At 36.9% G+C, this 12921-nt stretch overlaps 5 protein-coding genes across 6 annotated transcripts; all 5 read right to left on the reverse strand.

The window, feature by feature from the left end:
• Positions 1-821: 821 nt before the first annotated feature.
• LOC117125652 (protein SRG1) lies at positions 822-2397 on the reverse strand. Its single transcript, XM_009110970.3, has 4 exons — positions 2021-2397; positions 1692-1939; positions 1291-1618; positions 822-1204 (listed from the first exon to the last, which is right to left on the reverse strand). The coding sequence occupies exons 1-4, from the start codon at positions 2276-2278 to the stop codon at positions 962-964; spliced, it is 1077 nt and encodes a 358-aa protein (XP_009109218.1). The 5' UTR covers positions 2279-2397; the 3' UTR covers positions 822-961.
• Positions 2398-3039: 642 nt separating this feature from the next.
• Positions 3040-6999, reverse strand: LOC103834881 (E3 ubiquitin protein ligase RIN2). 2 transcript variants are annotated; one of them, XM_009110974.3, is made up of 13 exons: positions 6845-6999; positions 6250-6569; positions 6026-6103; positions 5684-5803; positions 5454-5575; positions 5148-5244; positions 4941-5046; positions 4690-4847; positions 4472-4609; positions 4324-4391; positions 4030-4248; positions 3568-3943; positions 3040-3470 (listed from the first exon to the last, which is right to left on the reverse strand). In XM_009110974.3, exons 2-13 carry the CDS (start codon positions 6484-6486, stop codon positions 3414-3416), a joined length of 1776 nt encoding a protein of 591 aa, XP_009109222.2. In that variant the 5' UTR covers positions 6487-6569; positions 6845-6999; the 3' UTR covers positions 3040-3413. The 2 variants fall into 2 exon arrangements, with proteins under 2 accessions (XP_009109222.2, XP_009109223.2); XM_009110975.3 differs by having other exon boundaries at positions 5684-5770; positions 6845-6997.
• Positions 7000-8365: 1366 nt separating this feature from the next.
• LOC103834886 lies at positions 8366-11309 on the reverse strand. The gene is made up of 3 exons (XM_009110978.3): positions 9549-11309; positions 9324-9429; positions 8366-9250 (listed from the first exon to the last, which is right to left on the reverse strand). The coding sequence occupies exons 1-3, from the start codon at positions 9705-9707 to the stop codon at positions 8946-8948; spliced, it is 570 nt and encodes a 189-aa protein (XP_009109226.2). The 5' UTR covers positions 9708-11309; the 3' UTR covers positions 8366-8945.
• LOC117127526 lies at positions 10278-10724 on the reverse strand. Its single transcript, XM_033278099.1, has one exon. It carries the CDS (start codon positions 10722-10724, stop codon positions 10278-10280), a length of 447 nt encoding a protein of 148 aa, XP_033133990.1.
• Positions 11310-11623: 314 nt separating the features above from the next.
• LOC103834882 (oleosin 18.5 kDa) lies at positions 11624-12767 on the reverse strand. The gene is made up of 2 exons (XM_009110976.3): positions 12360-12767; positions 11624-12025 (listed from the first exon to the last, which is right to left on the reverse strand). The coding sequence occupies exons 1-2, from the start codon at positions 12722-12724 to the stop codon at positions 11848-11850; spliced, it is 543 nt and encodes a 180-aa protein (XP_009109224.1). The 5' UTR covers positions 12725-12767; the 3' UTR covers positions 11624-11847.
• Between the last annotated feature and the right edge of the window lie 154 nt (positions 12768-12921).

A 12921-nucleotide genomic window follows, 5' to 3' on the forward strand; every position in this document is an offset into this window, starting at 1 on the left:
TAAAATCTTCGTAACTACTTTAATCATAATATATTTCATTTTAAATATAATATATATTTATATATTATATTTTAAAAATTCTAATAAATTCTTGTAATATTTAAAAAATAACTTAATGTATTTTAAGTTATCGTTTAGAAATGAAAATAAATAAATTATATTTTATTTTATCTACTTTTATAGTCATGATCATGTTAAAATATAATTATTATACTAAAATAAATATGATAAAATTATATTCAATTGATAAATTTATAAATTTTATTTTTATAAATATAAACTATTTATTAAAAATATAATATGATGATAGAACGACTTAAAATTAACAAACTATATAATACATGTCTAAAAATTAACATATCTTACACTTTTATATATACAATAATAAATTATTTAAAATGAATAAGCATAAAAATATTGGTAAAAAGAAATCCAGTTTTGAAATACGGGTCAGAATTTAGCATAAATTAAATTCAAAATATTTTTTAAATATATTTTCTCATGAATATATTAATTTGCTTAATAACTAAATACAAATACAATAAGATAAATATATAATAAGAAGTGGTAAATACATAAGGTTTAAACAATTAATTAATTATAACATGTAAATTATAAAATTATTGTATTTGAAATAGTTATATAAATATTTAAGTATATGATTAACATTAAAAATATATACCACTTATGTTCTAAAACAATAATTTATGTATAGAAAAGTGAAAACAAACACCCGTGCGGTTGCACGGGTCAAAATCTAGTTAGAATTAAGGTAAAAATGTTTATGGTCTCCTAAATCTCGATCCGGTTTTTCAAACAACGATCGTAAAAGAGGACATTCTTATTAATTCTCTGCATGAAACAAGAGACGATAAAATATACTATCTATATATATATAGTACCACATGCAAGAACGGTGGTAGAAGATAAGAGTTTTCTTAGGTCACAAGGCAATGGGTCTTTAGATTCTCATAACATCAAGGTAAGCTTTTCCACCGAGCTCACGTGAGAACAAGCCTTTGAAGTACTCATCAGTGGTCATGCTTCTGAAAAATGAAGCCTTATGCCTCTCCACGAGACTTCTCAGCGGACCAACTTCTTTACCAGTTCCTATATTGTGAAACGCCCCTATAGAAATCCTCTCCTTCTCTGAGTTCACTACCCCACGATGCTCTATACTTCGGTACGTCCCATTTGTAACAATCTACATAGACAAACCAAAACCATTTACAAATTACAAACGTTGTATATATCATTTGGTCTCTCTCTACTCTAGTTCACAAAACTTACCTCTATCATGTCTCCAACATTGACAACGAAAGCATTTGGGAGAGGTTTGACAGAAACCCACTTGCCTTTCTTCTTGATTTGGAGACCTTCCACTTCATTAACCTGTAAAAGGATGGTGACTCCTGTAGAATCTGAATGTGAAGTCAGACCAATAACCTGGTCAGGCTCAGGACAAGGAGGGTAGTAATTCATCCTCATTATCTGTCCTAAATCATCATCAAACAACTTCTCCATCTCCTCAGGGTTGATCTTCAATGCCACCGCCATTTTAGCAAACAAGATCTTAGCTATGCTTTTCAGTTCAGCTGAATACGTCTCTAGTGTATCTCTGAAGAAACAGAACATAGTTTTAAGAACAGAGAAAGACTTGTGAGGCAAGTAAGAATGGTTTTGAAGCAAACCTAAGGGGAAGAGGTATCTTGGGGAACACGTGAGGCTTGCGAAACCTAGCAGGTAGCACTGTGAGATGGAACATGTCTGCCCAATCGAGTTTCTGCTCTTCTGAAACCACAAAAGCCTGTCCAAACCCTTCGATGTCTCCAGGCTTTTGCCACAGCTTCTTCTTCTCTTCCATGGGAAGGTTGAAGAAATCTTGAATCTGAGACTTGAATTTGTCCAGGAAGCCTGAGTCCACTCCATGGTTTACAAGCTGGAGATAAGATACAAGAAGTGGAGTTGTTTTTGTAAAGAATGATTTTAAGATAGTGAAGCTTTGACTTTTGAAACTTACCTGGAAAAATCCCCATTCTTTGCAAGCCAAGTCTAGTTTTTCAATCTCAGAATCCATGGTGGTTGAAGAACACAAGCGGCTCATGTCAATGACTGGGATCTCAGCTTTTAGACCAAATTCACAGGCAATCTCAGCTTTGTCTAGATCAGACCGTACATACCTCTGAGGAACCTTCTTGATCAGCTTCTCCTTCACCATCTCTTGAACAGATGGGACTATAATAGAGCTGTGATGCTTACTTGCTCCATTGGCTTCCATGGCTGCTTCTTTTTGGTAAGAAAGAAAATGTTAACAGTGCCAAATCCAATGATTGATGGGAGTCTGTGATGGTGATCGGTAACTAGCTACAAAGGTCTACAAGTATTTATATATGATTTTAGATGCAAGAAATAGAAAACAGTAGTATAATTCTTTAATATCTTTGAATTGAAAAATACTGGCCCACGTTACGAGTGTGCTTACATAAGAAAGAGATGTACATCTAGATGTTTACTTGGTGTCATCTAAGAATATTCTTGGTTTGCAAAGCAAGTTATGGCTACTTTTCAACGTTTTGTAACATTAAGTACAATATATATGGGAAGGCTTAAAAGTCTTGGGATAAGGTCTCTGGACTAGTACATGGACATGTACGACCGTAATCCTTATAATTCAACGATTCGTTATCTGGATTCCAACGCATGCTCCATGGAGTTTCGGAAAACTTAAACAAGGGATTTACAAAAAGCAAATAAATGCATATATGTATATACCCTACGCAAGGTAATCAGAGATTATGAAACTCATAACAGTATAGTTCTTTAATCTCTTTGAATTGACAATATTGGCCCACGTTACGAGCGTGTTTAGATAAGAAAAAGATAGACATCTAAGAGAGAGTTTTTTATATTCTGCTAAGAATCCAACCTTAAAAATTTCCATTAATCATGTTCTTAAAAGTCTTAGGATAAGGTTTCGGGACTTAGCACATGGTCTCTGGACTTAGCATATGGACATGGCCGACCGTATCAAAGCGACTATACAGGAAGTAGGAGGATATATTCAAGTTTAGAGGAAAAAACTGAGTTTACACATTTAATGATATACTATTACATAACAGGCTATTGGATCAATAACCGTAGATTCTTTAATTTAACTTGTTTTTATTGTAAATTACACATTCTTACATAAGAGAGGTAGCTGCATAGAGTGGTCACTCTCCCTCGAGACTGGAGACTGTGACAAGATATCTCCAGAGCAACAGAGCCTCTTCTTCTCTATAGTAAAGAGTGATGCACAATGTTGGGTGGTGTATAAACTCAAGGACAAGGATATGTCCCGAATCAACTAATCTATACCTAAAGGTTTAAATGAAAGTGCAGAAAGTTCTCAGTATTTTTTACACAAACTATCATCACATCTGGAGAAGATTGTTTACTGTAACAGCAACAGAGTTTGTTCTCTGCAGGTCCTGCAAAAAAAAAACGCAACATGTTCTAGTATCAACTACATATGCACTTCCTATCAAAGGTTACAGAGAGTATTCAAATATGCACTTAAAATTTTACCTGGAAAATAATTTCATCAGGCACATGTGGCATGACTTCCCTCACTGTCTCGGCCATAGCTAGTATACTTGCCAAGCTTTCATTTGTCACGTTTGATACAGTTCTTAGATGCAGACCACCTGTCCTTCCACCAGCACCTGGAGGTATGGTTGTTGTAGTAGAAGTGGAAGCTTGTGAAGGGTTCATCGGCCAAAGACTCCAAGCAGCATCGTCAAGTGCAGTTTGAGCATAACTTTCCCCAACAGATGCAAGATGCCTCATCATCATCTGAACCCTCCCCAGTCCAACGGACCTAGAAGCGGTAGTAGAGGGACCAGCCACATCAATGCCCTGGTCTGACCATGTCTGCAGCCAGCTTGGATCCAATCCTAAATTCCTATTTTGTGAAAAACAAAAGGGTGAGAACTTTTACAATCATATATTTAGTTAATAAGTAAACCATGGAAGAAGAATGAAGTGAACCTCGAAGGATCAGTTTCAACAGAACTTGGCATCTCAGCAGGGAATAAACCAGTGGCTAGTGGATGAGCAGGACTGTTTTGTCTTTCAAGCTGACGCGCTAGCTGCTCATCCCTTGAGACTTCAACCGTGCGAGGGTTAGCCTCACTTTCAGTTCTACCAGCAAAAAGAGGCTTACGACATGTAGGACAAGAATAAACATCATTTAGACCTTGATCCAACCTGCCAGCACCATCAAAGCATCATCATCAGGATCATTAGTTTCAGTTATAAATATCCGAGGATGTAGGTATCTACCAGGATCGCAGGCATCCAAGATGGAAAAGGTGGTTGCAGTGAAGCCTTTTAGCCTTAGCCATAGGTTCCTGGCCATTCAGAATGTATACAAGAGCTTGAGGTATTGAAAAGGTGTATGAAAAAATAGCTCTATAGAGCAGAAGCATACCCGGCATATAGCACATTCATCATCATATGCACGTAACTCTTCAGAAGTTGCATCAGGAAGCGCTGCATGGAGAGAACCCAGAGCTATTCTCAGTTTAATGTATCCTTTCATTCGTTTCAAAATTGCACTGAGCAATGCCTGCCAAAACCAAAATAGAAAAATCAGGTGCTAAGTAACCCTGAGGGCGACACAATAACAAAGAAAGTTAACAAACTTACACGTATGTTGAGAAACAAAACTGCATCCACCAGATGAAAGGCAATGCCATGGAGCCACCAGATATGCAAATAATGACATAGTGCCATTACCAAAGTAGCCATGTCCAGGAAGAAACCAAGGTTTCGGTTGAGGAGGCCCTTCCATTCCAACAGTGAGCCTATCCCAAAGGGTAAGAGACCAAAAATATCCATGAAAATTCATTTCCCGGTTAACAGAAAAAGCCATGGCATAACACCAGAAAATAAAAGACCTGCTGTCACGGAATCAAGAAACTTGGATCTTTGGCAGTCCGAGTTATTGACTACTAAGTGATTGATCCACATATCAAGTAACTGAAACCCATGAATTAACAGCGCCTGCAGAATAATCCAGATCAGCTCTATATTTTGTTGACCATGGCTAAAAAAAGGATAACAAGAAGAAGGACAAGACAAAACAACTGATATTTCTTAAGTACCTGCAAGGTCTCAAAAGCAATACTGCATGGCTCAAAAAGTAACAACAGATACACAGAAGAACCAATTGTATTGTATGTCATAAGGGAAAGCTTTATCCTGCAACATACGTGAAGAAAATTAAATCCTTTTCACGAAGAGCGTTGTCCATGTAGGTCTATTGGTATTACCTACTCGATTATACACATTACTCAACTATATATGAAGTCCAGAGAGAAACAAGAATGTCAATTTGACTTTTCTGGTTTAAGTTCATAAAGAGATAGAAGATAATATTTGACAATATACCACAAAGGTTAAGGAAATACCACAACATATCAACAGAGAGAACCAAGAAGAGAACTGAATACACACGAAAGTATGTCCAAGGTGTAGAGGAAGGAGATGCATTCAATCGTTCAAGCCGGTCTCTAGCCAAAGCTTGAAACATCTACATGACATTACAAGATTCACATTAGGAGGGTGTCTAAAAAGGATAATTCATAACTAGGTATATCACGAACGCCAATACTTCCTACCAAAAAGTCAGCAACCATACCTTTAAAGTGCATAGAACAGTCAGCCAAACTGTCCACAGTACACCCTGAAATATTGTTGGGGGAATCACCAGCGGCAGAAATGTACCCTTGGAGAAAAGGATGTTAAATGGGGATTTAATCTATTGACATCCAGAACACATACAGTATATGCATCTGAATCAAATTACGGAAGCACTACACAAAGATGAGAGCGCACAAGTGAAAGGAGAAAGTGGGCATTAAAGACCTCTCTTAAGCCTCAAAACCTATTATGTTCCTTTTGATACATTATAAGTACATTTAATACATTTTTTTCCTGCAGCTGTTAAGATATTAAGTAACGAAAGTAAGAACAGCACTACCTTGTAAATGATGTAATTGGCAAGTCGCTCCACCAACTTTTTAGTTTCAACGCCATATAAATCTCCAAAAAATAGAGTCTGTAAAACATGCTTAAAGACATTAGAACCACAGAAAATGGTCAAAGAACATTTCCAGAAACAATTAAACAATCAGTACGCCTGTACACATTACTATGGCAACGAACAGCAATGATAACAAGTGGTAAACAATGTTTAACTCTTACCTTGAGGGAGAGTATAAGAAGAATATACACATTGAGCACAAAATTGGTCAACAGGGCGATTGTAAAGTAAGATCCCAGAAGCAGCTCAAGCGCATGCTCGGAGTCTCCTAAAGAAATGTTCTTTGCAATCAGCCCATCAGCTCTAAGCCTATCCAAAGACAACTCTGTCCAGACTTGAAGCCCCACAAAGCTCAGAGCTGTTGATGCCACCGAGACCGACAAGTACCTTATCCCCATTAGGAACTATATAACAACAGCCTTCTCACTCAAAAAGTAACTCCCAGAATCTCATTTAATCAAAATCAGCTCGAGATCCCCATCTGCAACCACATAGAAAGACAAGATTCTTTTGACCATAAAGGCAGAGACTTTTGAAGAATCAACACACAATTGAGCTACCCATCAGCGGAAAACAAGAGAAAGATTGATTCTTTTTAGAATTGAATCTATAAGAAACATAAACAATTCAAAATTCAAAGATCGAAGAAAACTGGTAAAGATCGTGGAAGAGGAGAGAAATGAGCTGGGAAGATTCAATTTTAACAAATGCGTATTACCAAACAAGAGATCAAAGTTCTATGGATCGATCGAAAACCTGATTATCTGCAAAGTTGTCGGTTGAAAATTCTCTTTAGGACAGGCGTCTCTGTCTTTTTCTCGATCGGGACAAGGAAAAGTATAGGAAGAGCAGAAAAATCAATATCTTCTTCCAGGTAGAAATTAAGAGAGAAAGTATTATTTTTATTTTTTTTATTTAAAGCGATACGGTCAACAATAAAATTAGAGAAAAAGACCAAAATAGCATTAAATCAAGTTTTTGTTCTGAAACTAGTATTCAAGGCCAAAAGTCACAAAATAGCACTCAAGGGGTAGGGTTTAGGGTTTATAATTTAGGGTTTAGGGTTTAGAGTTTAGGTTTTAGGGTTTAGAGTTGAGAACTGAGGTTTTGGGGATAAGATTTCAAATTTTGAAAAATAAAAAAATTTAAATTTTTCAAAAGATAAAATGTTATTTTGGTTATTTTAGTTTTTGAGTGCTATTTTTGTGATATAAACTTAGAAAGGTACTATTTTGGAGATTTACCCATAAAATTATTTCTTTCTTAATTTTTAAACATTATGTTTTACGAAAAGTAATTACATGTTTAATCAAAGCATATTGTCCTATTTAACTAAGTTAGAGTATTTAATATTGGATAGCATTTCCAACTCGCTTTTTATTTTTATTTTAAAATATATAAAAATATTATTTATGTGACTTATTTTTTTTTTTAACACTGGATATATTATGCTATTACAAACTCGGAGAAATATTACAAACGATTATACAGCCGACAATTCTACCTGCCTTATGAAGATTCACGTCTGACTGCATCACCTGAGCCGCCCTATCGGATCCACCCTTGACGATACTCTTTGCGTCATGGTGCAAATCTCTTGTAAGCCGCTTTTCCATTAATTCACATAATTTCGCTTTCTCCAGGAATCGAAACCCAGACCTGCTGATGTAGAAGCATTAAAGAACTTTAAACTTATTTCAATGTATATTTTTATAACAAAACTTTTTATTTGTGAGAAAAAAATAGAAAATGTTATATTTTATCTCTATATTTTATGGAAAAATATCATTTTCTATATAAAAACCACTTGTATAGGAGTATAAATACTTTGTTTTAGTCGAAAATAAAAGTGAGTCAGATATAGCCTTAACCATTATTCGTTAAATCCTTCTGTTTTAATTTGGTTTGAAGAGTTTTGATCTTAACCCATGTTGGCTACAGGAACTAAAGCAGAGAGGGAGGTAAATTTATTCTCATTCAAACCTTGCAAGTCTATAGAAGTACTGTGGTATAATGATTAAAGCTTAAAGTCTTTTACATTCTTATTTTGATTCGATTCATAGAAGAAATATTTTTCTACTAATTATAAGATAAAACTTATAGGAAGTTTCAGATTATTGCTGATAGAAACGTTCATTGTGGTTGTGGTCGTGTGTTAAGAAAAAACATGTCCATCGAAAATGTTATATTGTAGAATTGTCCATCTATATAAATGTTACAGAAAAACTACATCATAGAATGGTTATCTATAAAGTTATTCATCAAAATCGCATATGATAGAAATAATAGATCATAATGTAAAATAGATATAAATATTATACAATGGGCGATCGATGATAAACACCTTATAAATTTAGAGATTGATCAATGATAAAAGAAACCAATTAAAATGGTCTTTCCTGTGATGATGTCAAGATCGAAAAAGGAGATTGCAAAACTCATAGGATGACATCGATGGGAGCTTGGTGCCCTGGTGACAATTATGTAGCCACTACGTACATCTTCCTCAGATGATCCAGACAACATAGCTTTCACTTCTGTTCCAATAAGCTGAGTGGGCAACAACCCTGAGATGAAAGCTGCAGCAGTCATCAACATGTAAAACACCAAATCTCAGCTAATCTCAGAGATGTAACTGGTACGGACCGGTCCAATCCCTTAGCCATTGCCTTCGAGAGATTTGTGGGTGACAACAGCTGTTGTGATGAGTATTGTCTCCTTGGATTATGTAACTACAAACCAATCTTTAACCATGATCGAACAAACTCTTCATTTGTGCCTAAGTGTCTTCTTCTGTTGTAACTTACAACTTGTAAGAGATCCAATGCATTAATTGGGTGGGGGTGTAAGCAACCTGTTAACAACTTAGATCGTTCATAGAATTGTTGCAGGCTCGGGACACCATCACGACCAACATGACCAAGATGGAGAGAAAGACCGAAGTCTTGAGATCTTCCTCGAACCAATTGTTGAGTTTGCCACGTTTCCTCTTTTTGTTAACTTTGAAACTATTTAAGAGTTCTATCGCGAGCTTTATTATCTTCTTCAACACTTCCGTGGCCTTAACCACGGTGCTGTCAAATACCCATTTTATGAAATCTGTTGGTGTGTTATTCTTCCGTGGAGTGTCATCTGAGCTCTCATCATCTGAACTCTCCTCGTCTGTTAATATAGAAAGACCGAACAAGCCAATGAGAACTCTCTCAAACAAAAGGCTTTAAATTAATACTAATACCTTGATTAATGCCATTGTAGTACAAATCCTTAATCTCTTGCACCACCTCGTTGTTCCTCACTGCCTTCCACACTGCTTTGTCAGATGACAATGATAACACCATTCTCTGCACAAAACGTTATTCAGGTACACATTGTGTTTCTATTTAGGGTTTTATGAATACTTAACAAAATAAGACACAGAAACTTAAGCTTAGTGAATCAAGAAAACATAACAAAAGATCACCTGAACGGATGGCTCGGTTCGCAGTAGGTCAAAAGCATTGTAAACGTGATCATAAGCATGAGGCTGTAAGATTCTTGAATGACATAGTTCCATTGAAGGCTCCACCCAGTCCAACTCCGTCCCAAACGAAGGAACTTGATGAACCATTCCTGTGGGCATGGGACTCTGGTTTCCACCACCATCGAATACCCTTAAAAACAAGAATCAACAGTTACGCGTATTCCCATTAAGCAAGAACGCAGGTTTTGAAGATTAATAATAATAAACAAAGACAATGATGCAGTTGAACTAGCAAACAACTTTTCAAAGTAGTTTAAGTTCAGGTACTAGGAATGATTGGTTAAATTGATACTAATTCCGGAAGCAAACAAAACGAAATAGACTTGGATAGAGCTTCCATCTTATTTTAATTCATCAAATCAAGACAATTTTTTTTCAATCACACTCAGAGGAAAGAAATAGGGAAAAGAAAAAAAGTTAACTTTGAAAATAATCTATCCTAAGCCAAGACAATTCTCGTGAGTATTAAAATATCTATCTACCACTCAAAGCTCATCCACATGTCTGAGATTTTTTTTCTTTTTCTTTTTTGAACACAATTTTATGGGATTAATTGTCAATTCTAATCATTGATACAATAATCAAAACTCAAATAGTCTCATCCATATAACCAAACACATTACTTTCAAGTGTATAGAAAAATTAAGAAACAGAAGAGAAAAAAAATGATTACTGCTTAAGAGCAGAAACAGCATCTTCGACTTCATCAACAGAAGGAACAGAGCTAAAAACAGAGTCATCTTCTTCTTCTTCTTCTTCGGTTCCTTCCACCGTAACCCACTCAAAGTCTTCGTAAGCGCCGTAACTGTTAAACGAAAAAGCGCCCCCGGTCCATCTGGAGGTTATAGCCACCGGAAGATTCAACAGCGACCCTGATGCCGCCGAGATTCTCAGATTGTTTGATCCAACTCTATGGACATACCCTCCACCTAGCGAGACAGAAGCGTTCCCAGCTGCTGTCGACGGTGATGAAGCAAAGGGATCTTGAATACCGCCTTTGGCTACGCCGGTTCTCTTCATCGCTCGTCCGGCGGCGCGTAGCATCCCTCTTCCGGCGGCGCCTAACATCCCTCTCCCGGCGGCGCGTAGCATCCCGCTGCCGGCTGCGCGTAGCATCCCTTTTCCTCTATCTAACATGAGACAATTGAACTTGCGTTATTCCGACAGGTTTCGTAAGTTTTACGTTAACTCGGTGAACTGTTTTTTTTTCTTTTGGTCTACCGGTTCGGATCAATTAAGAAGTTGTTGTTGTAATGAATGGCTCTGTTTTGAGTTTGCTTGTGTCTTAGGTTTCTTTGTACGGTTTGATGATTTCCAGGAGACAGATCAGGTTATATATATACAAAATGTGCTTTTAAGGATTTTCTCAGAATATTTTGACTTTCCTTGATTTTCTTTGCTTTGTTTTGCTTGATCCTTCTTCTCCACGACAACGCTTACCATTTCTATGTTTTCTATTGCATTCAATTCAATAAGTAGTCATAAAAGTAGTTTCTCATTTAGTATAATTGCATAAACCAAAAAAAAGTAGCACAGAATTTAAATGAATATGATTGAAAATCTGAAGTAATATGCATAAAAGTTAGGAATTTAAATATTGTACTCAATAGCATGAAAACACGAAAACCAATTTGAAATCCAGAAGACATTTCGTAAGGGAAAGGGAAAACCAACATTGAAGACTTTTTCTCTGCCTTTTTACTCGAGGTAACTCTCTATAATGCTTGTTCTTTACGTCTTTGGTTACTTGCTAGTGAATTAATTGGTTAGAATATGAATGCTAGGGAACAATCCGGTTTACAGTTTTGGTTTATCAATCCGGAAACAGCACATTGAACCGCATTGTTTTTGTAGTCACGGTTCAGAACATACCATCTCTTAGTGCGACGAGCCATGTGGTCGTACTGTTTGGTAGTTACTCAAAGAGGAAAAAGAAGCTAGGCAGACCAAACATAAGTTGGACGAACAAGACTTCTCCATATAGACGTTACAACTTACAAACAAGGCAAAGAAAGTACAGCAAAAGGTTTACAATTTACCACAAAGAGAATAACACAACAAAACATGGTACCATTTGACAAGAGAAACACACTTGCACATTATTTATAACAAAAAAAGAAAAAAAAACTGATGATATATGCTTCCCCTTTTATTACCCACCCTGATCAAATTCTAAACACCTTATTCCTCATGAACTAGACTCCCCTGACATCGACATTACTGGGGGCTGTTGCGTGATTTATGTAGTAGTGGTGGTGTGATGGGTTCCACGGGTACGGTCACGGTCATGCTCACCACCTGTATGTTGCTGTCCGTAGTATTGAGCTCTGTCTTTAATATCCTGAGCTTTGGTTCCCAGCTTCATCCTTGCACTGTCCAACTTATCTGACCCCTGTGGGTGCTCTCCCGTTGCGTACCTATTCAATCACACACACACACACACACACATAAAAGTGAACGTCTATGTTCAATTAGCCAGAGCTTATATTGTAAAATGGCAACCCCAAAATCTTTGATCCGAAGATAGTGGTCTGATGCATACATGCACACATGAACACTTAAGATTTTATTCACTAGATTTTTATTCATTAGATGTTTACGTATATATGCTTTTAAGTTTTAGTGTCCTCTCATGGCATATATGATTATTGTTAAATATTATCTTTAGTTAAGACCTTACCTTTTGGTAAGGTGCAGATATACATATAACACAAATTGAAAATTTATATCTGTGATAATTTTTTTGCTTACTTATAGATCCAGGAGAAGACGGTTATAGCTGCAATGCCAAACCCACCAGAGGAGAGAAAGCCAGTGATGAGAAGTGCTACGGTGATGAGAGCCGGCACGAGGATTGGGCTAAAGATAACAAGCAGAGGAGTGGCAACAGTCAAAGCAATGACTGTTCCGACAAGGGTGAGACTGGAGAGGACAAGAAGGGACCCTCCGGCGGTGACTGCGGTAGCAGCTTTAGCAATCTGCCTAGTCTTGGAGTAGTCTTGGCCCGACGTCTGGTAGTCTGATCGTCCGTAAGGATACTGGTCTCGGTCTCGGCCCAATATCGGGTACTGGTCACGGCTGGTTATGTCGTGATGGGTTCTAGCAGTATCCGCCATTATGATCTTGTTGAAGAGAGAGATGAGTTTATGTTTTGAAGTAGCTATGATTGTTGTAAATTGATTAGATATATGAAGAGAAGGGAGGGGGAAAGAGAGTCATGTGTCAATGGCGTCATCATGCAATAGTATCCACGTGTTGGTGGCGTCACCATGCAGACGCTGCAGGTGTAAACTAGAGGGGTCTACTTGAGGAC

Source organism: Brassica rapa, chromosome A08 (assembly GCF_000309985.2).
Source record: "Brassica rapa cultivar Chiifu-401-42 chromosome A08, CAAS_Brap_v3.01, whole genome shotgun sequence".
NCBI lineage: Eukaryota > Viridiplantae > Streptophyta > Magnoliopsida > Brassicales > Brassicaceae > Brassica > Brassica rapa.

Excerpts from the sequence above, each read along its gene's own strand:
- LOC117125652 (XM_009110970.3), bottom strand. The coding sequence starts at position 2,278 with ATGGAAGCCAATGGAGCAAGTAAGCATCACAGCTCTATTATAGTCCCA. Across the intron at positions 1,619-1,691 it reads AAGATACCTCTTCCCCTTAG|AGATACACTAGAGACGTATT; the intron begins GTTTGCTTCAAA and ends CTGTTTCTTCAG. Across the intron at positions 1,205-1,290 it reads ATGTTGGAGACATGATAGAG|ATTGTTACAAATGGGACGTA; the intron begins GTAAGTTTTGTG and ends TTGTCTATGTAG.
- LOC103834881 (XM_009110974.3), bottom strand. The coding sequence starts at position 6,486 with ATGGGGATAAGGTACTTGTCGGTCTCGGTGGCATCAACAGCTCTGAGC. Across the intron at positions 5,804-6,025 it reads CCAATTACATCATTTACAAG|ATTAAATCCCCATTTAACAT; the intron begins GTAGTGCTGTTC and ends GGATGTCAATAG. Across the intron at positions 5,245-5,453 it reads CTCTCTGTTGATATGTTGTG|GATAAAGCTTTCCCTTATGA; the intron begins GTATTTCCTTAA and ends CGTATGTTGCAG.
- LOC103834886 (XM_009110978.3), bottom strand. The coding sequence starts at position 9,707 with ATGCCCACAGGAATGGTTCATCAAGTTCCTTCGTTTGGGACGGAGTTG. Across the intron at positions 9,430-9,548 it reads GAACCGAGCCATCCGTTCAG|AGAATGGTGTTATCATTGTC; the intron begins GTGATCTTTTGT and ends CGTTTTGTGCAG. Across the intron at positions 9,251-9,323 it reads CTACAATGGCATTAATCAAG|ACGAGGAGAGTTCAGATGAT; the intron begins GTATTAGTATTA and ends CTATATTAACAG.
- LOC117127526 (XM_033278099.1), bottom strand. The coding sequence starts at position 10,724 with ATGCTACGCGCAGCCGGCAGCGGGATGCTACGCGCCGCCGGGAGAGGG.
- LOC103834882 (XM_009110976.3), bottom strand. The coding sequence starts at position 12,724 with ATGGCGGATACTGCTAGAACCCATCACGACATAACCAGCCGTGACCAG. Across the intron at positions 12,026-12,359 it reads GTCTTCTCCTGGATCTATAA|GTACGCAACGGGAGAGCACC; the intron begins GTAAGCAAAAAA and ends GTGATTGAATAG.